Genomic DNA, 26,131 nt, shown 5'->3' on the forward strand with positions numbered 1-26,131 from the left:
CAATTGAAAGGTGGAACTTATTCTGGTCATAGGACCAGTGATAGGCCGAATTCCTCTCTTCTAACTCACTGCAAATCCCTCACTACCGCATGGCTCTCCAGTGACAGAAAGAGGTCCCATGATCCCCTCCTCCCCACCTCTCATTGTTCGGAGATCACAAGCCATCATGACTTCCAGGTTACGGTCTACTATTGGTGTAATTGTTTGGGGTTGTCCCTATAATTAACCCGATCACCTATGCTTCTCATTGTTTGCGGACATAACGGCTGTGTTCTGTAATTGTATTTCATCTGACGAAAGCTACAACCAAAACGGCATGTTTTAGTGTTATAATAACTTTTATTTTCATACTTTAGTGTGAGTGCTTCATCTGTGCTGTTTATCTGAACGCACCCCTACCCCGCCCGCTGGAGCACAACTGGAGTGTTTTACGGACTGATTTTGGTCAAATTAAAAGTGTTAACCCTAACCCTAACCAGAGCCCTCAAAATTCTTCTCAGCAGTGGTCTACATGGCTCTGCTGAGAAGGCAAACTGCATACTCATTCCACACCTTCCAACTGGGTCACTGGTCCAACCTTCCACCAGCTTTAAAAAGATTACAGACAAAAATAAATAAATAACTCATTTACCCACAATGCACGCATGCATTTTGAGATTTACGTGCTTAGGCAGCTTGTTTGTTCCCAATCCTCTAATCACTTTGTAGCCTGATATGAGAAATATATATATATACTTAAAAGTCAATATATATTGCCTTTGAGATGCGATGAGATGTTTATTGCTGTTTTTCCATGCTGCTTGCTAAGGAAAACACTGGGTGGTTTGCATGACTTCAGCATCTTGATCAGAAGACAGACCGTTTTACAACTGTATAACACACCCAGGCCAGGAGGATGTACTACGCAAGACAGGAAGTAACCAAGACGATGATCACGTTCATTCACAAAGAAACAACTGACCGACAAATCAAGTACATAATAATAATAATAATAATAATAGGTAATTATACTGACAGAAACTCATAAAGATGTTCCTCACCCTTACCATAAAGCTACCCACCCACTACATTTAGAACCCCCTCCCCCCTCTAAGTATAGACCCAATCCCCAACTGGATCTATCAAACTAAAGATACCCAACAGACCCTCTACGCCCCCCCCCCCACTCCCACTACCATCCATGTCACCCAGGCCAACCACACCATCTGCTATTCCCTCAAACTTCACATGGTTGGTGCTTATAGAAACCAAACTCAGTGACCGAAGGTGCTTCTCCCACTCTGCACTCAAAACCTCGCACAAACCGATTATGCAAGTCCAAAGGCACATCCTTTGTAACTAAATATTAATTATAAGGTCCACCTCCATAACCAATCGCTCGAGTTAGAGCAGAAAGCTAAGCATTGCTCTCCGGCTAACCTCGTGTGAGGAGGCAGGAGGAGTCTATGACTGAACCCAGTGAAACTGAATTCTTTTGCATGACGGTAGGTGAGTCATGTGTACAGTGCTATGACCAATGCAGAAGAATGGCCCCCTCTTACATAACGTACACGATTAAACCCGCCATTGTAAGGGACCGATAACTCTGAGATTTACTGATTGTGGGCTCCCAGTCCACGCCTGTTTTCTGTGGAGCCTGTTGGGTTGTAGTCATGGAGGGTCCTAGTAGGAATGCGGGCTTCTCCTTACAGAAGGTCCATGTCAATCAGAGAATAAGAGCAGGGTTAATTCTGTGACTTCAATCATGTGTGCTAAGTTAATGTGGACCCTTACAAACGCGTGAACTCTTTTACCGTGACCGTCTTGTCCCATGCTCGGTTCGGAAGGTGTAGGCCCGCTTCATAGCCTGGGGAGGGAGTTCTGTTGTGAATAAATTTCCATTACTTCAAATTAAGAAAACTTAAATATTCCTACACTGAATGAAATTGGGCATCAGGGGATATTCTATATGCTGAAAACTGGGAATTGTGGAATGTAGCTCTGTTTTTGGGGGGGGGGAAATGGAACTACTGTACATGCTGTCCTTCTGGGGGTGAAATTTTCTAAATAAAGCCATTTTGTAACATTGGCTTTCATGTCGTGGGCGAAATGTACAGTCGTGGGCCCTTGACACTTGAAACCTTTTAGACCAGGGGTGTCAAAAAGGCCGGAGTGACTGCCGTCATTTGTAGTTTCATTTCAATCAGCCACAAATCATGGTGTGTGGACTCAGTCAATAACTTAAATTAATCAATTGTGCTAAAACACATGGAAAACCAGCAGGCACTGTAGCCCTTCAGAACAGGAGATTGACACCACTGTCTGAGACCAACATGACATTTGGGCTCCCCAATAAGCAAAATTTAATGTTTCAGTAACTAACTCTCAATGGCAACGGTCTGTTCTTGTTCTTAAGCGCATTCACATTTCTGCGCGTTTTCTTGCCAACTGCCAGAAGTCGAACGTTTACTGATATTTAGACAGGCTTATAATTAGAAACCTGGATAGTATCAAACAAGAAATAAATACCTTATAGAGTAAGTTAGTGTGTCTGGATGTTAACCCGTGAGCGTTTCTCACTGTCTTCCCAAATACCTCACGTCACTACTTCGCCCACCCTTTTTTCAGAAGCCATGCGTAAAAAAGGAATAGGGCTTCGCAAATTCACTTTGCGAATTGATTTGGAGGCCTTTCTCTTCGAATCAAGTTCCAACCGTCATGTGATTACGCTACTTTCACAAGTTTGTAATGGGAGTGCAGGCCCGGTGCTACCGGGGAGGGGATTTGTGTCCTGAGCCCTCGGGAGATTGGTTGAGAGACAAAAGCACGCCGTTAGTTAAGATAACTGTCAAATCAAACAGGACCACGCCTCCTTTCCCCCAAAATAACTCGAGGTGGAATGTCGGTCGTATAAGAAGGACTAATTGGACGGTTGTATCTTTTTTAACCGGACCATTGCCAGGGGAGGTTGATGACAGATTCGTAAATGGCTGAGGAAGTGTTACTATCCAGTGCGGAAATCTCAGGGGTAAGTTTTTGTCAGTGAAACGTATATGCATTTTTCATTTTGGAAATGAACGGCTGTTTAATGACAATGGCTCACCGGTGCAAATTGATTCATTACTGGCATTCAAAATGTTTTGTTTTGGTTGTTTCGTAGTATGCTTCTCCCCAGTTATTATTGTAAACAAATAGTTTTTAATAGCTGCTTGTATATAAGCCGTATGATGCTGACGGTTCCCTTTATTTTGTTTTTATGTTTAGTTTTGAAGTCTTCGATTGTCAACCATACTTTGTTTAGTTTATTTAAAGTTTGTGGGGTTTTCTGTTGTTCTAAATCAGTACGTGCCGTCTAGGACGGGAAAGTATTCCCATCACGTTTTAGAGTGTTTGTTCTGGCGGCATGTTATAGTGTGCGTTATCGGTGCAAGTTGAATTGCGGCATAATGATACGTGTAAGCGCGCATTCATGATTACCTGCGTAAGTCCGTTTAGGGGAAGCACAGGATGGCACTTCTTTGTCGATTTGTGAAAGCTGTGAAAATTTAACGCTGACTGAAACGTCAACAGTTTGACTAAAAACTTAATTGAAATACTCTGTGGAAAGTCCCTTGAAATTGTCCTCAGGTTTAAGTAATCTGAATGCCCATTCTTTTGCGGAATGGCAGCCTGAAAATCGCAGATATTTCTGTCTTTGCTACAATCTCTTTCTGTTGAGTAGCTGTGTTACGTATCTGTGATTACGTTTGTGGGAGAAAAAAAATCAGGTTCGTGATAGAAACGATATTCGTGTGCAAGATTGTTTCAATTTACTGTGGAATTATTATTATTATTATTATTATTTTATTATTATTATTATTTTATTATTATTATTTTCAATTATTGCTCTGGCCTCAGTAAAATGTGACTCCGTAGTAATGTATTATGATTTCAACGGCAAGACGAGGCGACTACATGCGGTTTTTTTTTGAGAAAATAAATATTTTCATATTTCAATTTTGACGTTTTGTGAAAGTGGTATGATCGGGGTTCTGGGGTGTCAGAGGCTGTGAATGGGCCCCCTGTGGTCCACGAATTGTTCTCATGAGGCCCTCATTACCCCAGAAGTGATATTTGTGACATTTTTACTTGGTGTGTGTGTGTGTGTGTGTGTGTGTGTGTGTGTGTGTGTGTTGTTGTGGTGTGGTGTGGTGTGTGTATTTTAGACATTAATTTGTCATCGCTTTAATCATGAAGCCTCAAGATTGACTTTTAAGAGAACATTATGGTGAAGTTCTGAGTTCATGGTCAGTCTGTCCAGTATCTTAAGGGGTGGTCTAAGTAGTCACTCATTGCATACAGTAACTAGAAACAGTGTGCCTAATTTATCTTGATTGAGTCCTGAATGTGATTTGAATCCATAAACCAGTCCATTCCACCTACAGTTCATTTGTGGCTCTGTTCTCAAATAACTATAACAGTTTTGATATGTGTTGGTACTTGGACAAAGATGTACACAATATAAGTTAACATGTTAATATTCATGTTTACTTTTATTAAGCATTTAAAATATTCCATTCATTTTCATTTCCTGGAAATGGAGGCCTCAGAATGTCTGCATTCATACTATGCGTTTAGTTATTTTAAAAAAATGTTTTGTCTCGACTTCAAAAGTCACTGTTGTACTAAACCCCAGGTGCCAATGACGAAACATTGCAGTTGTATGGTAATTGAGCATATTATGGGGGGTGGGGGTGTTAATCATGTCTGTCCAGAAGTGTGCCCTCCCATCCACACTGCTGTGCATGCCATAATAACAATAAGAAGATGCCTATCTGAAGTTTGGCATATTCATGCAGTGGTCTGACATTTCAATATTCTTATTTAAATAAATATTGGCATATAAATATTCATATTCATTTACTAGGTTCCGGTTTTGTGCCTCTAGATGCCAGCCTTCGGTTTAAATGCAAAGTGCAGTTTAGCCAAAAGTTTGCCAAAACGGACAAACCAATGAGCCAGTTTTATTTTCACAACTGTTAGAAGTGAATGGGTCAGATTCTGCACAGGCTATTCTGCTCTACCACTAAGAATGTGTAAAAACCTGATTACACATGATTTACTGTCCAAAGTTGACATTTCTGACTTGCAGTGATTATCAAAGCCATGAAATATGATTATGGTCATCTTATAAATTACATGCATTTTTTGCATAGTTCACCCAGACAATAATTAGCTGGTTGAAGGTACACTTAAAGCGTGGATGATTTACAGTACACCATGTGTAGATCAAATGTTAATTTGAATAAATGATGATTTTTATTACCTTACGTGTTGAGTGACTCTCCTGCTCTTGCACTGCCTGTAGCCCAAGTGGACATAATGAGGTTGACATACTCATTTGACAGTTTGCAGATTTATAGTCACTAGCCACACCGTGGTGTGTATATTCCTGGTTGATGCCATCAGCTAAGTTGGACTAGGCCTGGTTAGAAATTGGGTGACAGGCATCTCAGGACAACAGAGAGCCTCTTGGAAGTGGTGTCTGTGGGCCAGTAGGGGGCGTATCATATTCTGGGCCATGTGCGAATTAGTGCACCTACTGAGTATATGCGTTGAGTACACTGGATAGGAAAAGTTAAGTAGGTGAACATTTCTGTAATTGTAGTGCTCTTAAAATCGCGGGATGATGTACTTATTTCTGTGGGTTTCGCAGTGCCTTCGGGAACGCGCCTTTCAGGAAGTGAGTGGCCAGTTTGGTCACATAAATACGACGCATCGCTTTGGTTTTCCTCCAGTAACAGCAGTGATGACCTGTGAGCACGGTCGCACCGGGACTGACTGTCTGTACGAGCACCAGGTGGTCGAGCTGGTTCACACCTGTTCTGGTGCATCAGTGGTGCAACGACTTGCCTACCACTGTCAGAACAGCAGAATCCCTCCCCATATTGACTGCAAACACACCTGTACCTTAGTCCTCCCTCCTGATTTACCCCCCCTTCCCCTTGATATCCCTCTTGTACACCCTATATACATTTTTTTTTTTTACATCGTTCTGCATTAAAAGTGTCTGCTAAATTACTAAAATGTAATTTCCACAGTGAGGTTGGAAAATAGTATGGATGGTATTTTGTACATTGCGCACTAAAAAGTACTCTGTATGCTTAGTAGACAGTACAGTAGTTTGAGGACACTAGTTAGGAGGCTGATTCTGATAGGGCCTCTCTTTTAGAGCAGGCATTCACACAAGGTCCTGACTCGCTACAGCCAATAAGGACCCCATAGTAATCAACACAAGCAGCAGTCTGGTCCCTGGAGACTGGCTCTCTCTGTCTGGAAACCTAATCATCCTCTTTAAACATATTATCTACACCGTCCCTTCTATTCTTAAACTGCCTCAATTCATTTTCTCCTCAGACCAGCTCTCTTTAAGAAAAGGGCAAAGGGTTGTGGGCTGATCGTCCTACTCAAATACAGGTTCCTGGGCAGGAACTGAAAATGGTCATGTTTGATTTAACATTTTTTCCTTCCCTTCCTCCTTGCATTTTTCTGTGGAGGCCAGTGAACCAGATGTCATCAAAGATGCATTAACCCCAATTACCTATCACAAGATGGCTTTGTCCACACATTGGTCCGCGTGTGCTTGCACAAGGATCTCCATCTGACAGTTTTTCAGCTAAATTAAGCTTTCTGCCAGACTTCTGTGTCCCCTTGTTGTAGTCTCTTTAATGGCCTTTCGTCCTGAAGAAACTTTGAAACGTAAGCACATAAACTACCCCGCCTGTAGCATACTCTAAGTAACAAGACTAGCCATAGTAAATCAGGAGTAGTTTCACTATATTAAGTTAAACTAGTGGTCTACTTTTTACAGCTTTTTAGCATTTCAGCTATATTCAATTTGTACCAATTACCAATTGCATTTAGCCCTAAATACTTTTTTCCAAACCAATAACTAAACACTGCCTCTCTTTTCCCCTCTAATCCTGACCGGTGAGAAGCACTCTGCTTCAGCCAACTGCCACACACTGCTGTTCTTCCCCACTGTGCTGTAGTGTGGTTTTGCCATTGTGCAAAAAGAAGGCTTTGCTTGTGTCTGACATGTCTGTGGAGCATGATAATGATAATTTATTTCAATATTTTTTTACAGAGTAGTTTGTCCTGCATGTATTGACGGCTACGTTTCTGTTTAGGACAGCTAGTTCAGCTACTTTCAGTGTGAAGTAATTGTCAGCTTTTACATCCACACTTTCACTTTCCCCATCACTGGTAATGGACGATGTTCTTTCACAGTTGTTGTATACTGTTGGTGCCATTCTCTACTTGGACACAAACCTGATGTTTCTCTCAGTTATTGAAAGAAAACTTTCATACTACAGTCCTCCAGAATATCTGGCTGCTTGAAAACTTTAAAAGCCTCTGTAACCTACTAACGTATTTCTGTACCTAGCAGTTAAGCTGCATGCACTGGATTGGCTTATCAGAATAGGGGCCAAATAAGGGTATTAAGGGCATGGTCCAATGCTTGTGTCAAACTACAGCAATTGCAAAACAAAAACAAATTCTCCCATTGAAGGCTGTAAGGCTCTAAAGCTGTAAACAGAAAAACTGACATCACTGTGATGTCATGCATCAGAAGAACCCACTATCCAATAAGCAGGCATGCCAACGTATCTGTTGCCTTAAGCTGACTCACACTTTGCACTCTGTATTCTTAATATCCCGCCTGTCCTGCCATTCTGCCGGTCTTTCTGCTTCTGAAATCTAGATGTGGCCCTGACAACAGCTTGGCATTACTTACTTAATTTCTTTGGGATGTCCTCCACCCTTTCCTTGTGCAGTCACTCCGAGCATTGCCAACTGCCCCATACTTGAGACACAAATCCAGCCGAGCACTATGTGCCATATTCAAAGTGCACTTCTTTTGAAAACGTTGCTTCCCAGCATTTTGGTTAGAATGTTGCCATGGAAATTAAAAAGGTTAATTTTGCTGATGTATATGTACTTTCACTTTTTCCTGCTAGGTTTGGGACTGAATATCTCTGTTATGTGACTATGTATATGCATTTACTAATTTTGGGTGGCAGGGCAGAATGTAGTGACTCATTTGCGGTTCAAGAAATGATATTTTCTGCATGGGAATGGGAGATTGTGCTCGGATTGGCTTCAGGCCTGTTGCTAGCGGAATTCCTGCTAGCCACTTTGTCTCACTGTAATATATTACAGTAAATATCAGCCTTTACTGTGCTTTACTGTAATATCCTCTTTTAAAAGTAATTCAGTTTCACCCTGGTATTTTTTTTTCTCATTTTGAAAGGCCAGTTGTGCCTCATTAATCCTTCGATGTGCACCAGTGCAAGGGGCACCCCAGTTGACACCCAGTGGCTGTTCTGCTCCCTAAGGACCACGCGGTCCTGCCCAGAGCCCAGCACTGGTTGAACAAAAGGCACACGCGGGGTGTGAATTGATGTTGGTGTTCACGCGTGGTTCTGTACGCCGCAGTGCCCGTGGCGGATTGCTGGCCGCGTGCAGGAACGCGTGCTCCCCGGCGTCCTGACCGCAGCGTTTTGATTAGGAGTAGCGGATCGAGATCAGCGGCACGAGACCGTGAGAATGACCCCTCTGACCCTGTGGCCGTGGAGTGGAGTGGAGGGGAGGTGTGAGGAGGTGCACTCTGACCCTGTGGCTGTGGAGCGGAGGGGAGGTGTGAGGAGGTGCACTCTGACCCTGTGGCCGTGGAGTGAAGTGGAGGTCTGAGGAGGGGAAGGAGGAGCGCTTGCAGGCTGGGGGCTTGCCCTTAGATTTAATTCATTCATTGACATGCTCTAAAATTTAGTGACCTGGTTCACTTCACAAACTGCACAGATTTTCAATGAGATGGCCAATATGTACTTTGCAGGTCTACCTGCACGGGAGACATTGGCTCAGGCTCAAGAGCAGTCGTCTGGCAGTTTGAGGGTTGCCGGTTCAATCCCACCCTGGGTGCGTCGAAGTGTCCCTGAGCAAGACACCTAACACCAATCACTGTGTGCGTGTGCGCGTGAATATAAAGCATCAATTGTACTGCGCTTTGGATGAAGGCGCTATATAAATTCCAACCATTTACCTAATACTTGGCCATGGCAAGGCAATCAAAAGGGGCATCTATAGTGATGTGTTTGTTTGCTTGTCATCCTGGATGTTATCGTAATCATTATCAAACCATTGTACACCTAGCGGAGTTATTCTCATTGATTGATGTTTTTGTGCATGTGTGCTTGCTTGCTTGCTTGTAAGATAGCGATAATGTGTAATATTTGCTCATCAAATTTAATTCTCACCAAGATATTTTCTGAAGCAGTGTTATACATAACAAAATGATTATGAATAAAATGATATGGCATTTTGTATTCTGATGGCAGTCAGGTTCAGCAATTCCCAAGAACTCATAATCTGGGGGATGTTCAGGTGAATGGTACTTCACTGAAAACAAACTTCTTCTCTGTTTGATTTACATTTGAATTGTGAATATCCAGTACAATATATGACACATTTTTTCTTTGTCATTTAGATTGCAATCCAGATCCTGTGCTGTAAGTTGATTGCTATGTGTCCATTATATAATGGCATAATCACACCAGTAGTGATCTACAGTAGATAATTTTGGAAAGGACTGCTGGCCTCTCAAACTCTGTACCAGTCTGGTTCATATGGCAGCAGGGTGGTGCTGTGGATGCCTTGTAGCAAGAAAGTGCTGGGTTTAAATCCCTGACTGGGGCCTTTCTGTGTGGAGTTTCTGCGGCCATGTCCTCCCCCTGTCTGTGTGGGCTTCCTCTAGGTACTGCTGTTTCCTCCCACAAGCCAAAGAGTGTGAAAATAATAATAATAATCTAAAGAAATGTTAATTTGGCTGCAGAGGGCAATTTGGCTGCGAGCAGATTTCGTCCTGTCACGTTGTATGTTAGTGACTTAATCCTCTGGAGACTTGAGGGTTTTAAGATCAGCAGATGAGCTGCAATCGACCGGTTTCAGAGAACAGCCTTGCCTGAACTCCGATTTTGACAGCGATTCGCAATGCGAGAGCAACTCATTTCTTACGGAGATCACAAGGGCGCCAGTGAAACGGTGTCATTCATCTCAAACGATAATGGGTTCATGTGTCTCGCCAAGCTCATGCATTCCAGGGCTACATGTGTGAAAAGTGTATTATATGTACTCGTGAAGTACACGAGTTGAACTTGGGTCTCAAATGAAGGCCCGTATCGTATGAAGAGCCCTTAAGAAGGTGGTTATGCATGTGGTCGATGTGACGTTCATCCCATCTGTCCCCAAGCAAGCCAGACCCAGCTTGGCTAGTTCCAAAAGGAAAACCGGCCTCCTACCTGAGGCTACACACCTGGATGAGTCATTCGGTCCGCTGCCACTTCAAGCCATGCAGGTTTTGGCTGGGTGATGCCCTTAGTCTGTTAGCTCACTTTCTCAGAAACATCACCTGGCACCATGAACATCCTTTCAGACAAAAAGTCACACATATGTGATGTGAGTGTTCTTAATTCATTGTGGATTAAGGCTCCCTATAGAAAACCTATAGAAAGGGCTAGGAATCACAATACATTTCAACGTCATGTGTCTTGAAAAACGGTCATATGATCAAATACAGCCGTCTGTTAAGGGAGATGAGCTGGTTGCATCCGCCCATAAGGGGTTAACTGAACATCCAAAATGCTGAGGTAACCATCACTTCTGATGACGGAAAGTGATGGAGTTTTAGAACACTGACTTAGAAACCAAGGCAGTTAGGCAGTACCTTCTAGAATACAGCTACTGCTTACTTGTATTAGTCTGCAGAAACGGTCTATTATGTACGGAGTAAACTGGGTGAGTCATGTCGGCAATATTTTCTCAATGTAGTGTATTTAAATCCAAGATTATATGCTGACTTCTGGGTTTTTCGTTGGGCATTCAGGAGCACACTTTTCAGGAAGTAAAACATACTTTTTTGGAGGTCCCACAGTGAGGAACCATTTGAGCCATCTCTGGGTCCGATCACTGTCAAATAGTTCAGTGAAGGAGGACCTTTTTTTAAAACTATTACTGCTGCAACCTTACTGTCACGTTCCTGACTGCTTTGACAAAGTCTGGCCATTCTCCTCTGATGTCTCCCACAGTCAAAGTCACTTGGATCACATTTTTTCTCCATTTTCATGGTTGATGTGAACATTAACTGAAGCTCCTGACCAATATCTACATGATTGTATGCATTGCACTGCTGCCAGACAATTGGCTGATTCGATGATTGCCTGAATAAGTAGGTGAAATGAAGTGCTTGGTGAGTGTATATCATCCAGGTATTTTAAGTACACTTCATTAGAGAAACGTCACCTACCAGACTACTTTCTCATGCGTCTACATATACAGTAGTAGGCAACTAAGCCATTTTGCACACAGCCTTACTCAAAGGGTGAAAAATGTCATGAGCTTGCCCCTCTCTGATTGGTGGTGGAATTTCTGGCTTAGAAAATGGCTTCAGCTCATGGGGCTGCATGATGAAAGGTGGGCTTTCATTACCAGGTGTCTGTGAAGAGATTATGCCTGAGTGGGAATATTTAGAGGGACCCTTGCTTGCAATAAATTTACCATTTTGCTATATGTAGAAATTAAGTTGCTGTGTAATGGCGCGTGCAAATCCCTGCCTTATTTGCTGGACCACTCACACTTTTTCTGTGTTTTAGATATTATTTTGTAATATCTGAAGTCCACAATAATTGTGAGTAAATTGCAGTCTGTGTCATGCCGTGCCTCTAGTCTGACACGCCGTACTTCCTGACCTGGCCTGTTTATCGTGTGCACTCAACGTTTACGGCCGTAACTGACTGACACTTTGTGAGCTGTACCTTATCCGACCTGTTCTATGCCGCAGTTGTTCTAATGGCCTTCGGTATGCGCTTGCAGTAGGTTGCTTTGGATAATAGTGAGAATAGATATAGATAGATAATAGATATAGATGGATAATAGATAATAGTTTGGATTAAAAATTGTGAAAATCATGAGCCCATGAGTGTCAGCTTAAATGTACAGTATGTGTTCCATTTCCAGTTATTTTTTTGCAAATACTGTACATTTCTACAATGATTTATTACGGATTATTTCATGGTTGGTTTGTTTGCTGGTTTCTGACCCTGTGTTCTCCCTGTTGCAGCACCTCACCTGGCCCCTGCTGGTAGTGGCACTTTTGGCCTCCTTTGGCAGTTCCATGCTCTATGGCTTCAACCTGGCCGTGGTCAACTCCCCTGCGGATGTGAGTGCTACAGCCATCCAGTCCATATGCGTCACATTTTAGAAGCACAGTATTCAAACACTGCAGTTAATCAGACTGGAACTACTGTGTTTTTAATTATCATCGCTGGTGTAGACCGTATCGGAATATACCGGTAAAGAGTTTAGGAAAAAGCAGTTTATTCTGTGGTTTTTGTTTGCATATTTTTTTTTTAGTTACAAGTTACTATTGCCCATATCTCATTAACATCCAGTCATTTAAGTTATTATAAAATGATAATAACGGTTATTGAGGCCAACAGTACATCGTCTGCAGTAATGAATGATATAAATAAATAATGCACTGGAATGCATTTCCAATTATTCTGTATCAAAGTGTGTAAAAGGGAAAACCACATTCTTTCTTTTCAACCAGCAGTTGCTCTGGCCTTGTGTTCTATGTGTTGCTTTCAGTCAGTCAGTTAAAATGGCGCGCTTGAAGTGCTTTGATTTGTGCCTGCTGCGGTGGATTTCTGCCAAACAGTCAACTGTTTTGCCCAATTTATACCTGCAGACTTTGGTGGGGGGGAATGGGTCAAACCAGTTTCAAGTAGTACTCATGAGAGGTTTGATGTACGCATACATGTTGCCTATATGTATCTTCCTAAGAACAAATCTAATTCTTTCTGATATAAAGTGTCTTGGATGACAAATGTGTTGAAGTGAAAATATTTTCAAATATGTGATTTATTTTATTTCTATTGAATGTCCCTTTATTGTGTAGTTTTCAGCGTCGATGTTTTGCCACTGCTTAAAATTAACTGTCATTTTTGTAAACCTAATGACAATAACATGGACGTATGGGCACATTTTCTGGTTTAAACAATTTAGCTTGTTAAAAGAAAATTGCGAAAATCATGAGCCCTTCTTTAACGACGACTATTTGCCGGAATGCCGGTGTAATTATTGGATTTACATCAAGCCGTATTCCCGAAACAAATGACCAAAACAATAATGGTTCTCAGATCTACCCTTTCTTTTTTGAGTGTGGCAGGAGAGCCAGCATTGCCCCACAGGACTAGTGAAGAGGCTGTCTCCCCATTTGTGCTACTGTACTGTAGACTTGCGAATGGGGCATTGTGTAATGTACAGTACTGAGCAAGACTGCTGAAATTCAATTGGGTAATGACGATGGCTTCCTCTCGTGCTAGTTGGGATGTCCCTGTTACTTTTAAAGTAATTGGATTTTTATTTTTATTTTTTCCCTCCCCAACAAAAAACCTCAGATAAGTGCAGACTGAAATCTGCTGCCTTTCTGTGAGGGGGAAAACTGTCAGAAGTGCTTGTTTTGTATATTATTTGCAACCTGCAAATAAGTTTCTTATTTCATCTGTAACAAGAAGGCTCACCATCTGCCAGTCTGAATCCACATGCTATAAAAATAGAAACCAACGCAAACGCAGTGGAAATAACTTGACATCTAAATATTCTGAACTGACCAGTTACACAATATGGGCGAGTGACACTACTGTAACTGCTTCTGTCTACATACATGTTCTACATATTCCCATATAAAGGACTGCCACTAAATGAAATGCAATACATTAAAAGTAATAAAATGGAATTCATAAGGTGATGGTTTCTGGAGTGTAAAGTTCAGCTGCTTGATATTTAGTTGTGTTCTTAAATGTTCTACTGACTTATAGCTTAGGTCAAGGGACACAGTTGCAGGTATTTAAACCCTGATGGCATTAACCAATTTTTCTTTTCTTTTTTTTTCTTTTTTTTTTTTCCCAAAACACGCGTTTATACAGCAAAGGCGGCACAAGTAATGTCATTGTGGATGCAAGTCCAGCCTGCAGGCTTTATTTACATTGGCCTTCTGTGCTGCGTTATCGTCTGTACTGACTGTGCATTAGCCCTGTGACTGTGTTCTGACCGGTGCCGTTGTGGTGTGCTTGCAGTACATTAAGGACTTCTACAACCGCACCATCGTGAGCCGAAATGGCACCGCTCTGGATGAGGAGACAGTCACTCTCATGTACTCCCTCACTGTGTCCGTGTTCGCAATCGGAGGGCTGGTCGGTTCCTTCATGGTGGGCGCCTTGGTCACTAGGTTTGGGAGGTGAGAGGCCAAGACGGAAACTGCTGGGCCCTGTCGGAAACTGCTTATTTGCGTACTTGCCTACTATTGAGTATACAAGTTGTATACTCAGTAGTAGGCAAGTAAGCAGTTTTTTCTTTTTTCCTTCGCAAATATAGTTTGAGTAAATTTTTTAGTAATCTTTAAACTAGTGAAGCTATGTTGGTGGATGAAAATGGGTCTTGCATTTAATTGGGAGTTCAACTAACTGATGAGTATTCATTGAATTTTAGGAGTTTGAAATCTTTTGGTTTTAATGGTTTTGAACTGACACGTCCTTGTCCAAATTATTACGGGTCATTTGTTTTAACAATATATGTTCAGCGCAGGAAGTGAAAATAAAAACTGATTTACAGCATTTGTCTAATGACTTCAGTGTAACAGTTTTTTTTGGGGGGGAGGAGGGGGGGTGGATTCTGGAGTTAACTGTACGTGATGTTAAAATAAATCAGATGTGATGCTAAACCTCGCCTCATCCTGAGATTTATCACCAGATGGAATGGCTCATGGAGCCCGGGCAGTTTTACACATTGATTCGGTCGTGGAAGATCAATCCTTTTATATTCCTGTGCTAATTCCCCCGTCTTCCCTGTCCATAAACTGTCTGTGGTTTTTAATAGACTGTGACCGGTGCGTGATCGTAGACTGTGGTTGCCTTCGCAGGAAGGGAACCCTGGTGAACTCCACCGTGCTGGTCTTCATTTCGGGAGGGCTCATGGGTTTCAGCCGGGCCTGCGCCTCCCCGGAGATGGTGATCATCGGCCGATTCATCACCGGGATACACTCGGGTACCCCTTTACTCAAAACATGTCCTTCTTGTCAATTAAACATACTTGTGTGTTGTTATGCTGCATCGTAATGTAGCGGAGGATTAGGAACAGGCTCCCTGTGTTCCTGTTGATTTCCGCTTGATTCTCAGTCATTCTGTAGTCTTCAGTTGGGAGGTTGTTCCGAACCTATTTGAGAACTTGCCGCAGTTCTTCTGTAGACTTTGAGGCTGTCTGGGATTACCTGGATGGACAACCAATCATGTTTTAATCAATGGCCGGGTTGAACTGACACAGATGAAGCCCAGTTCTAGACTAAATTATGTTTAGAGATTCTCCATGCAAAACCCTGTTTTGTCCAGGGCTAGGCTTAATCTATGTCTGTGACATTGAACCAACTTTGGAAGCCTCACTGTACTGCTGTACCTGTTTCTAGAGAGGCCTGAGAATTTAATGCCTATGCATACAGCATCAGATATTCCCCTCCCTTCACTGCAATGCCACTAAAATTAAATGCATTTATTGACTGAAAGCATTTAATATGAAACACGTAATTTTATATGCATATAAACAAAACCAATCACAGTTCAATAGCAGAGCTATCTATTAGATGCAAAGTATTCCAACATCCCTTACACAAGCTGTTTTGTGTCACCCAATGTACTGTAATAGCATTTGGCAGTTGCTCTTATCCAGAGCGTAAGTTGATTAGACTAAGCAGGAGACAATCCTCCCCTGAAGCAATGCAGGGTTAAGGGCCTTGCTCAAGGGCCCAACGGCTGTCTGGATCTTATTGTGGCTACAAAACCGACCTTGCGGGTCCCAGTCATTTACCTTAAGCACCACGCTCGAGGCCGCCCTACGAAGGAAGACGAGCGTGTTCATGTGCGTTTTCTGCCCCGCTCCTCTCCCCGGTCTGCAGGTCTTAGCCTCAGCGTTGTGCCCATGTACCTGGGAGAGATCGCCCCGAAGAACCTGCGTGGCTTCCTGGGCCTGATCCCCAGCATCTTCATCTGCATCGGGGTCTTCTGCGCCCAGATCCTGGGGCTCCACGAGCTGCTGGGAAAGGTACCGCCATCGGGCTGTGCACGGAAAATATACTTTAGACCAATTACCTTGTTTTAATTTGCTGACAGCTCTATATATTACCCTGGTTCAATGTTGTACTTGAGTACAGTAAAATTATTAGGATACACTCAGTCTGCATCTGTAGGCGGTACTCAAACATGTCAGATAAGTTATGAGCAGAAGTTGACACTAAATCCTGAAACGGACCTTGTTGTGCACCCCTGGCCTAACTGTACAGTAACAATGAACTTCAATGACACCCAGTGTACCTCTGTGCTGTTTGTGGCCTTTTATGAAAACTTCATGTCATTTTTTTCAGTGGTCTGTCAGTGTTCTCAATATTTCAGTCAATACTTTAAAGTTCCATTTGATCATTTGTCACTGTGTTGATGAAAGGTAGGCTAGTTCAGTTTCTTTGGGGGCTTTGGGTATTCAAAGCATCCTCAAGACGTTTGGCAGAGCACATTTGGAACAACAGCGCTTGCTCCCTGAGAGTCACAGGACGTTGTTTGTGGGTGCAGTCGGTTCAGTTGGTCGATAAGGCTGTGAGCGTGCGTGAGCGGTCCATCAGAGTGCGTCTCTGTCCTCACAGGAAGAGCACTGGCCCCTCTTCCTGTCCCTGGTGATCGGGCCCACCTTCGTGCAGCTGCTGCTCCTGCCCTGGTTCCCTGAGAGCCCGCGCTACCTGCTGATCGAGAAGCACGACGTCAACGCCACCATCGAGGGTGAGGAGTAGGGTCTGGAGGCGTCACAGAAACTGGGGAAATATACTCTAGACCAGGACTACTCAACTCCATGTGGGCCACCGTGTCTGCTGGTATTCGCTTCCACTGTTCGCTACACCACCTGATTTCACTAATTTGCGTACTATCTGAACCAAGCAGGTAAAATGATTAGTGAAATCAGGTGGTGTAGCGCACGCTAGGTGCAAATGCCTGCAGAAACTGCAGCCCACAGGATGAGGAGTTGGGTTGCTTCTTTAGACTCTTTAGGCTTGTTATTACAGTTTTAATTCTTCAAAAGCAACTGGAGAGCTTCTTCTTTGAAGCTGGCGTGGCGTAAATTGAAATACTTTTCCTTTAATATTGCAGTATTTGCACCATGCGATATTTCCTATCGCAGTTTTGAATTTAGTATTTGAAATAATTATTTAATTATTTTGCGCCATTTGTATTTTTACGATAATATTATTATTTTAAAAGCTTCTCACATGAGTGTAAGAAAATGAATCTTCAGACAGGTGTTTCAAAGGTCCTCTCTGTTAAAGTGCACTTCATCTCGTTGTGTTCCATTAAACTTAATGGTCTTATAAAGAATAGTTGTCTGCTGACTTTGAATTACTGCTGGGTGGTCATAATGCTGTAAAGCCCGGCACTTCAAAAGGTCTCCTACCGAATGCAGTCTACCCATGAGCACCGAGTGGAACAGGACCGGTACCCATTCCACCCCCCACCCCCAGCTCCCAGTAACTGTGTGCTGTGCTGCCCCCTGCAGCCCTCAAGTGGTATCGCAACAAGTGCAACATCCAGCTGGAGATGGAGGAGATGCAGGAGGAGCAGAGGTCGCTGTCGTCGGTGAACACCGTGTCCGTGCTGGAGCTCCTGAGGGACCGCAGCGTGCGCTGGCAGGTCCTGTCCATCGTGGTGGTCAACATGGGCATGCAGCTGTCCGGCATCGATGCGGTGAGGGGTCAGGGGCTCCCGCTGGGATGGGTGGGGGACTGGGGTGAGACCGACCGGGAATCGGGAGGCTATAACCCCTGTAAGATCACGAAACGTAATCAGAGTGTTCCTAACTAAAAATTATATTGCTGATGTAACCGTCACTACTGGTAACCGACGGGGATGATGTTCCGGAACACGGAGTACTCTTCAAAGGAGACCTGTAGTGTAGTGGTTAAGGTACATGACTGGGACCTGCAAAGTTGGTGGTTTGGACCCCGGTGTAGCTAACCCTGCATTGCTCCAGGGGAGGATTGTCTAATCAACTGTAAGTCGCTTTGGATAAAAGCGTCTGCCAAATGCCTGTAATGTAATGTAATGGTTAGGATCACAAATATAAACATTCTTTTCTTGACTGAATATTCTAATATCACTAATAATGATTCTAACGATCACTACTGGCAACTGACAGTGATGGAGTTCTAGAGCACTGATTTAGAATTTTGTAGAGATAAAATATTGCAAAAAAACCCAACTGTTCAAAGGGTTAAAAGCATGTTAATGTCTGAGGCTTAAATGATGCTATCCCTGTATGTCATGTTCCATGTGCTGTCTGTGAAGTCGATCTCTAATCTAAATGTCTTTTGTTTTTGTTTCCCCCCCCCCCCAAGATCTGGTTCTATACAAACACCATCTTTGAGAATGCTGGGATCCCTCCCCCTCAGATCCAGTACACGACTGTTGGAACTGGTGCCATTGAGGTCATCGCAGGGCTCGCAGGAGTGAGTGATTATTTCACATGCTGGCCCGTCCGTGTGCCTCTGACTGCCTGTAATGCATGCAGGGAGTCACATGCATTTTTCAGTCTGTTATCTCAGTCGGACGTCAGGATCCAGGTATTTCATGTGTTCCACCTCAAATACACCTGATACAACTAGTCAAGCCCATGTTAAGTTGCGTCAGGTGAGCCTGAGAGGTTTGGAGAACCACTAATCAAAGTACTTATCAGAGTCTCACATTACTCCGTTGCGTGGGTGAAACAGGACGGCCAATATTGCTAACGATTTGTGCTGCAGGATGAAAAATGTAAGCCCTTTCCACTCTAATATAGGTCAGTTACTAATATTCTAGGTCTTGCACTGCTTTTCGTCATTACAAATTGCTGTAATCGGCTTATGACTTTGAGAGGTGAAAGTTTTAGCTACACAAATGGAGGACATGAGTGTGTTTGAACCGAAGCATGGGGCGGTTTCCTTCTTCAGTGCTTGTACTGTATGTCCAATGTGCTCACTGTCAAGCTGAAAAGGACAAATGGGACTCTATATTATAGTATTACCAACTGAAGCTGCATCAAGTGCTGCATCATGTCAATGCTCAAATGTCCTGTCCTTTATTATACATGCATTATTTCAAAACTAAAGCTACTCCCTTTCACAGTTAAGGCTTTGTGAAATTGTGTCCATTTCTCATTTCGAACAAAGTTCTGAAATGTAACTTCACGTAGCCACATCCTTGCATTTTTGCTTGTGAAAGCTCTCCTCTAGTTGACATCCGAGTGGTCCTCTCATAAACACTGAGGAGACTGTCTGTAATTGGAATGGTCTGGAAGGCGTTGATGCAGGTTTATTGATCCCTGATGTGTTGCTATGGTAACGACCCCGGCTAGACTTTGGTGTGCTTTGTGAAAACCGAAAGCCTGAGGTTTTTCCATAAACTCATGAACTCATACATTCATTAATCCTGCATCTTAAAATGGGGCCCTGAAGGACCCTGGTACAGTAGGTGTGAAGCCGGTGTTAGTTCACGTGTTTGTTGAGTTGCAGATGCAGATTTAATGAGATGGTGTACCCTGCAGGTCCATCTTTGGTCTTAATCTGACTCATGGATGATATGGGAACCGCACTCAACCTTGTTGAGGAGGCAGTAATGTCAAATAATCCCTGTGAAGGGTTTTATTTATTTATTTTTTTTTTTTTTATTTTTTTTTTTTCTGAATCTCTAAGAACCAGGGATCTGTAACTCCAGGAGAAGAAACGCCCGGGATCTGTAACTCCAGGAGGAGAAACGGGCGTTGTTAATGACTTTCAGAGATTGTTGACATTTCTTTGTGTTCCTCCATGATGTGCTCAGGGTTTCACCATTGAGAGGCTCGGTCGACGGCCGCTGATGGTCGGTGGGTTCAGCTTCATGGGATTATGCTGTGCAGGGATTACGCTCTCACTCATATTACAGGTATGTTTCTTTTTTACCGCAAACTAAAACTTTTCTTCGGTTTGTATCTAGTCACTCCCAAATAATTTCGACTTTATAATGTATAATCTCAGATGGGAACTCAACACTGCTGAGTGTAAATGCTTCTATGCACTAGGTGATTGTTCCTGAGGCATATTCTTTTTGTATACAGTGTACATTGATTCAGAACTTGACCTGATGTAAATGAACAGTTACTGATGAATGCAGGCTATATTGACGCTCCGTGCTTTGGCTCTGCAGACCCATGTGCCCTTCATGCGCTACATCAGTGTGGGCTGTGTCATCGGGATCATCGCTGGCTTCTGCATAGGACCAGGTGGGGATTTTCGTTTCTCTTTTTAACCCTTGTGTATATTCCCCTTGTCCTAAGGGTCACCCACCTTCACTAAACCCATCACACACTTTAGGGGGTTTTGTCCGTTGTTAAACATAGTGGTGGGCCATTTTTGACCCTTAAGACAACACAAGGGTTAATACGCTTTTCCCTCTGCCTGGTAACGTGGCCTTCCTTCCCCACAGGGCCTGAGTTGTGTCACTACTCTGCCACGCTCTCCCATCAGTTGTCAGGGTAACTTTTTGTGGTGGTCATCATTTTCCATTGATTATCTTTACCCCTCACGTCTTGAGTAGGGGGTCTTTCAATCATGATTTTACACAGGAAAAGGGCGACCCCTGGAGGTGAGATGCTGGTAGACTGTTTTTGTAAACGAGTTCCACATTTCCTCTGAATTGATTGGAACTCTTTTGGGCAAATTGTGACTAAGACCAACACAGTTCCCCTCTGATACAGTAAGAACATCTGCTAAGTGATCATAAGGTAATGTGCTACTCGATGGACACAGGTTTATACCTGGATCTTTTTTAAGATGATCAACCTTTTCCCAAACTTTCTTGGTGATATGGGGGGGGGGGGGGCTATATGCCTAAATGATGGAATCAGTTGATGCTACATTATCATATTTTGCAGAGTTACTCATGTAGTTTGCATCATTACATGGGGTCCAGCACTGCCATAGTGTTTGAGCGCTGAATCGTGGTTGGTCTTGCTGTGCACTTCCTGAGTTCTTGGCCTGCATATGTGGGAGGAGAGGCGCGGCAGATCTGTTTTAAATGATATTTCCTGGGTGGCAGAGAGTTGGAGACTGCACAGCTGCCGGTGTGGGCCTCACTGTAGCGGTGATGGATGGTGGCCCCGGCAGTTTACACAGTTGATGTATCGCCAACGCCGCCAACAAATCTATAATTCATCTGTGGTTGAGCATTTCTGCTGGTGTAATTACGTCTTTAATTACAATTTTTTTATGCCTCATTGTTCATAAGCAATGATGAATATGGCTTTTTAAGACAAAATCCTGCATGAACAATGATTTACAGACAGCGCTCTCTATCCATTCGACTGCATTAGGCCTCCGCTCGCAATTACCATGCACAAGTAATGAAGCCTCCGCTTGGCTTGCTCACAGATTCATTAGATTTCAGGGGGAAAAAAACGTATGAGTATTTTCCACTAGTGAATTCCGAGTTTTCCTCTGACTTTCTGTTCTGTATTTAAATACAACACTTGCATAAATCTATGGTTTTATGTGCATCTCTTTTTCTCGTGATGATGATGTTCGTTTGGACGATGTGTGACACATTGCAGTGAACGATTGGCATTTCATACATGTTAAAGATTAATTTGTTCATATTGTGCTCTTCAGCAAAAATGCATGCAGTATTTGAATGCATTCCAGGAGGGTACATCCAGATCTAGCTTTAAGACTGAAACAACGCATATCTGATGTAGACTTGCTCTCAGATACTGTGCTGTGTTGTGTGCGTTCATGTCTTCATGTCTTCGAAGGGCATCCCAACTCATTGACACTGGGTAAAGAATTTCTTTGGTCACACTTTACAATAAGGTTCATGGATTACCATTAATTAATCTAGTTGTTAATTATTCATTCATTATATTAATGAATTAATGATGGACAAATCCATTAATTAAGCATGAAGTTAACTTCATTAGTTAATGCACTTGTTAACAATTAAGTCATGTATTTATACATTACAATGGCTTGTTAATGTATAAATACGTAAGAAATGCCTTGTTAATGAGAGATGTCAGAGGAAAGGTCCAGACTCCAGAAGCTGACAGGAAAGTGAAAGTAACGCTAATAACCCCACATTACAACAGTGGTGTGCAGAAGAGCTCTCTGAGTTTGTCACCAACCTTATCAGAAGCCATCATTTTACGTAGCTTCATTTAACTTTTTTACCTGTAAAGGGTTCTGTACGAGGAGATAAGTTCATGGATTGACTACTACTGTTGGTTTTTGGCACTGATGACATGGCATATCCTGAATGCACTTCTGTACTTCTTCATAACTTAAGTTCTGTCAGACATTCATGTTATGACCACTACTGTAAGTGTGTAAGGGATGTAATGTGATGTAAATATGCGGAGAGTGACTGTGTTTGTGGTCTTGTAGCTGGAGTCCCTTTCCTGATGACCGCCGAACTCTTCAAGCAGTCCCACCGCCCCGCGGCCTACACGGTGGCCGGCTCCCTGAACTGGATCTCCAACTTCACCGTGGGCTTCGTCTTCCCCTTCCTCCAGGTGAGGGCTTTCCCACACAACCTCACCAGTTTCTGAGACGCTCAAACCAACCTGTCTGGCACCAACAATCATTCCACGGTCAAAGTCACTTCGATCACATTTCTTCCCCATTCTGAAATTTTGTCTGAACAACAGCTGAACCTCTTGATCATGTCAGCATACTCTTTTGCCTTTAGTTGCTTCCACATGATTCCCTGAAAGGTCTACCTAATAAAGTGCTCACTGATTGTACTTCCTCTTTCCATTGATTCCATTGACTGCTTTAGGTGGCTTGGTGCAAATTTGGTTTGCATGTCTATGATGTGCTTAAATTTTCTTAATTGTTCTTTGGTTTTAAGTGATATGTCTTGATTCTGGCTTTGTGCTCAGTGGAATCTCACCCTTAGAAATGGTCCTCACAGTAGTGGCTTCTCAGAAATGTTTTGGCTCACTGTGAATGCGTTTTTCCCCGCTTGTTCCTCCGGTGCAGATGTCCGCAGGGGCCTTCTGCTACCTGGTGTTCTGCGGCATCTGCGTGGCGGTGGCCGCCTACGTGTACTTCGTCATCCCGGAGACCAAGAACAAGACCTTCATGGAGATCAGCGAGCTTTTCGCCTCCAAAGACTCGGCCATCAGCAGCCACCTGAAGCTGACCAAGATGAACGGATATGGCACTCTGGACAACTGCACCGCCGTGGAGACATAGGAAGCCCGGGAGCCGGAGGGAGAGAGCGGGCGACTCTCGCCGAGGAGATGTGCCGCGTGACGTTAAACAGACTTGATCATGGTTTGAAGCGTTTCAAAATGGTGTCCTCCCCTCGGTCGAAGCTGCGTGCTGAATGTGCAGGCATTCTACATGCTGCGAAATGGAAAGTGGTTTTTACAACTGTTTTTTGTTCCAATCTGATCTCGACTGCATGTCCCTTTTGATGCTTGGAGATCTTGTTTCAGAGTGAACATTTCTCTGCGTGCTGTGGGGAAAAATTATTGGTAAAAAAAAAATAGTATTTGAACTTTTCTCTGTGTACACCTGGTCCCTCCCTGTACATAAATTGGTTTTATAAACGTTGTTTATGAATATATATTTTTTTGTTTGTTACATTCATAGAAGATCAGGGCTTTCACCTGTATCATGAAGCAGAATTCTGGAGCTTGCTGGGTAACGGCACTGAATAAAACCTGGTACAGCTCTTTACTTCAGTCCATGTTCCAGATTTAGGAGGGAACCAGGATTTAGTCTGTTCAGTTATCCAGGTAATGCTGCTTTGTGTTACAGGCCCCTGTACTCAACATGGTTTTGTTTAGATGATTCAAAAGTATTTCTGGTGTTCAAGCATCACCACATGACAGTTTGCTGACATTTCACTAAAAATAATGTGCTGAAAAGTATTTTTAACAGCAAAAAGAAAAACGCATTGAGTGTGGATGTTATTCTTTTTTTGATACTCCTGTTGGGGGGGGCGGGGGAAATTTGCCATGTATGAAATTGTAGTCCTAGGTATAGGATGATTTTGCATTGAGGCACTTTCCATTGACGCAACTGCTGAAGTCTACTGTACAATGGTGTAAAACCGGTGTTAATTTATATAAATATGTTGAAATTGGAATTTTGGGCAAAGTGAATTAAAATTAAAGAACCATTCTGCACTTATTCTGTGATTGAGTCACAAACCAAATGCTTTATACATGGATTGAGAGCGCTTCATTGATGGCGTAACTACACGCGAAATCTTCATCATGATTACTTCTGTAGGAGTTACTGTCGTTATGATCATCCTGAAGCCACTTTATGGCAAGTTAGTTTAAGACATTTGTTTGCCATTAATATAACTACTGGTATGGCACTCCCAAACCATTATCATCATGTTTTGTTGGAGACGAATAACAGTGAGGTCACATTTTCAAAGGGCCAAGTGAAAGTGTATTCTAAACGAGGGGTGTGTGATGTGGGTACTCTGGGACTGATTTTTTATTTTTTTTTGCAATCCCAGAATTTGAACCATGTTGTTTTTTTGTTAATTACGTGCTTTTCATGTTTCGAGGGATTATTTACTCTAATTAGCCAAATACCTTTGCATCTCATGAAGAATAAATGTCCCATGTTCACCCACTGCTAATTGTGCTACACTTAAAAAATAATAATAATGAAAAAAACTCCATAAAGAGGCGACAAAAAATTTAAACTGATCAAATTCAGGATTGAGGGGAAACAATAGGCTCCTAATTAGGTTGTCAAACACATTAGTTTAAGCGTGTTCATAATTTTTATTCCACTTTATTCACACAATGTGAAAGGTTTGACTCGTTATTAATTGCTTTGAAGTCTTCATTATTGACCAAATTCTGGCCATGTATTCACACCTTCACCAGTAGAGCTCATTTGATTAATCTCAATCTTTAAATTGATCAGTTAAATCATTTTGTAACCTCTTTCTATGTAGCTTATTTGTAGTATAGCACAACAAGTTAAATGTGAACCTGGAACTTTTATTATTCAAGGCATCACAGCTATTTTGACATAATTTAGAGGGTAAATAATCCTAGCACCTAATTGAGAATAAATAACAGATTATTATAATTCTGGAATTGCAATTATGGCTGGAACAAAAACCATAACACAGTGCTACCCCTGGGACAACATTGCAGACTCTGCTCTAAAGGTTGACAACTTTGGGCCTTATGCATATTTAAGTATGTAAAAAGTCATAATTGTATTTATTTATGCATACTGTACCTAACCATTCTTTTTTTTTTAGTACGACACCTCATAAATGACTATAGCTCTGTTTGATCTGATTTCCTGCGGTTAGGTTTATGAAGTGAATTATTTTTTTTATTATGTAGCATTCATAGTTCTGGGGTTGAACTCATTCAATTTCAATTTCCCCCTTGTCTGTGAGCAACATAACAATTTACAGCCAACTGTGATTAAAGAAATAAGTCTCTTCAGGACTATGCGTGCTATTGGCTTCATAACCCAAACTAGGACTTCAGATCCATGTCAGACAGACGGACACAGAAGGGTGTAGTTAATGTTGTACTATATCTGTTCTGGAAACAGCTGTAGAGTTTTCTGGACACAAGAATATATGAAAAAAATTATTGTAATGTTTTATGTATATTCATGTACTTTAATATTTGTTACTCAAAGCTTTGTAAAATAAGAGAAATAAAGTTGTTTGAATGCATTAGGTTTTTGTTTAGTGTTTCTTGGGTGACTGGTTGGCTGGCAGAAATCTATCCACTGGAAGGTGTGTTCAGTATCAGTGTAAGCTTGCTCACTGCCAATAGTTGAGTGATAGATTAATAATGTTTCATGTGGGACCGCAAGAGGCCGATATATTCTTATTATTATTATATTTTTTTAAATGCTGAAAGTCCAATACAATGTTGTGTTATGTCCTAATTGTATTCACCTGCCTGTAAACGTATGAATATAACCTGCTTGCACATGTTTTAATGCTTTCTTCCA

At 42.4% G+C, this 26,131-nt stretch overlaps 1 protein-coding gene across 1 annotated transcript; it reads left to right on the forward strand.

Moving 5' to 3' along the window:
• Positions 1-2,866: 2,866 nt before the first annotated feature.
• On the forward strand, positions 2,867-25,751 carry slc2a15b (solute carrier family 2 member 15b). The gene is made up of 12 exons (XM_061231088.1): positions 2,867-3,007; positions 12,134-12,232; positions 14,154-14,314; positions 14,996-15,120; positions 16,022-16,167; positions 16,760-16,892; positions 17,662-17,849; positions 18,500-18,610; positions 19,959-20,060; positions 20,322-20,397; positions 22,553-22,680; positions 23,150-25,751. Exons 1-12 carry the CDS (start codon positions 2,966-2,968, stop codon positions 23,363-23,365), a joined length of 1,527 nt encoding a protein of 508 aa, XP_061087072.1. The 5' UTR covers positions 2,867-2,965; the 3' UTR covers positions 23,366-25,751.
• The last annotated feature ends 380 nt before the right edge of the window (positions 25,752-26,131 follow it).

The sequence above is a fragment of the Conger conger genome, chromosome 2, assembly GCF_963514075.1.
Source record: "Conger conger chromosome 2, fConCon1.1, whole genome shotgun sequence".
Taxonomy (NCBI): domain Eukaryota; kingdom Metazoa; phylum Chordata; class Actinopteri; order Anguilliformes; family Congridae; genus Conger; species Conger conger.

Bases quoted from the DNA above. Each gene is read 5' to 3' on its own strand.
- slc2a15b (XM_061231088.1), top strand. From the start codon at position 2,966: ATGGCTGAGGAAGTGTTACTATCCAGTGCGGAAATCTCAGGG. The intron at 14,315-14,995 runs GTGAGAGGCCAA...TTGCCTTCGCAG, and splicing joins TTGGTCACTAGGTTTGGGAG to GAAGGGAACCCTGGTGAACT. The intron at 20,398-22,552 runs GTGGGGATTTTC...GTGGTCTTGTAG, and splicing joins TGGCTTCTGCATAGGACCAG to CTGGAGTCCCTTTCCTGATG.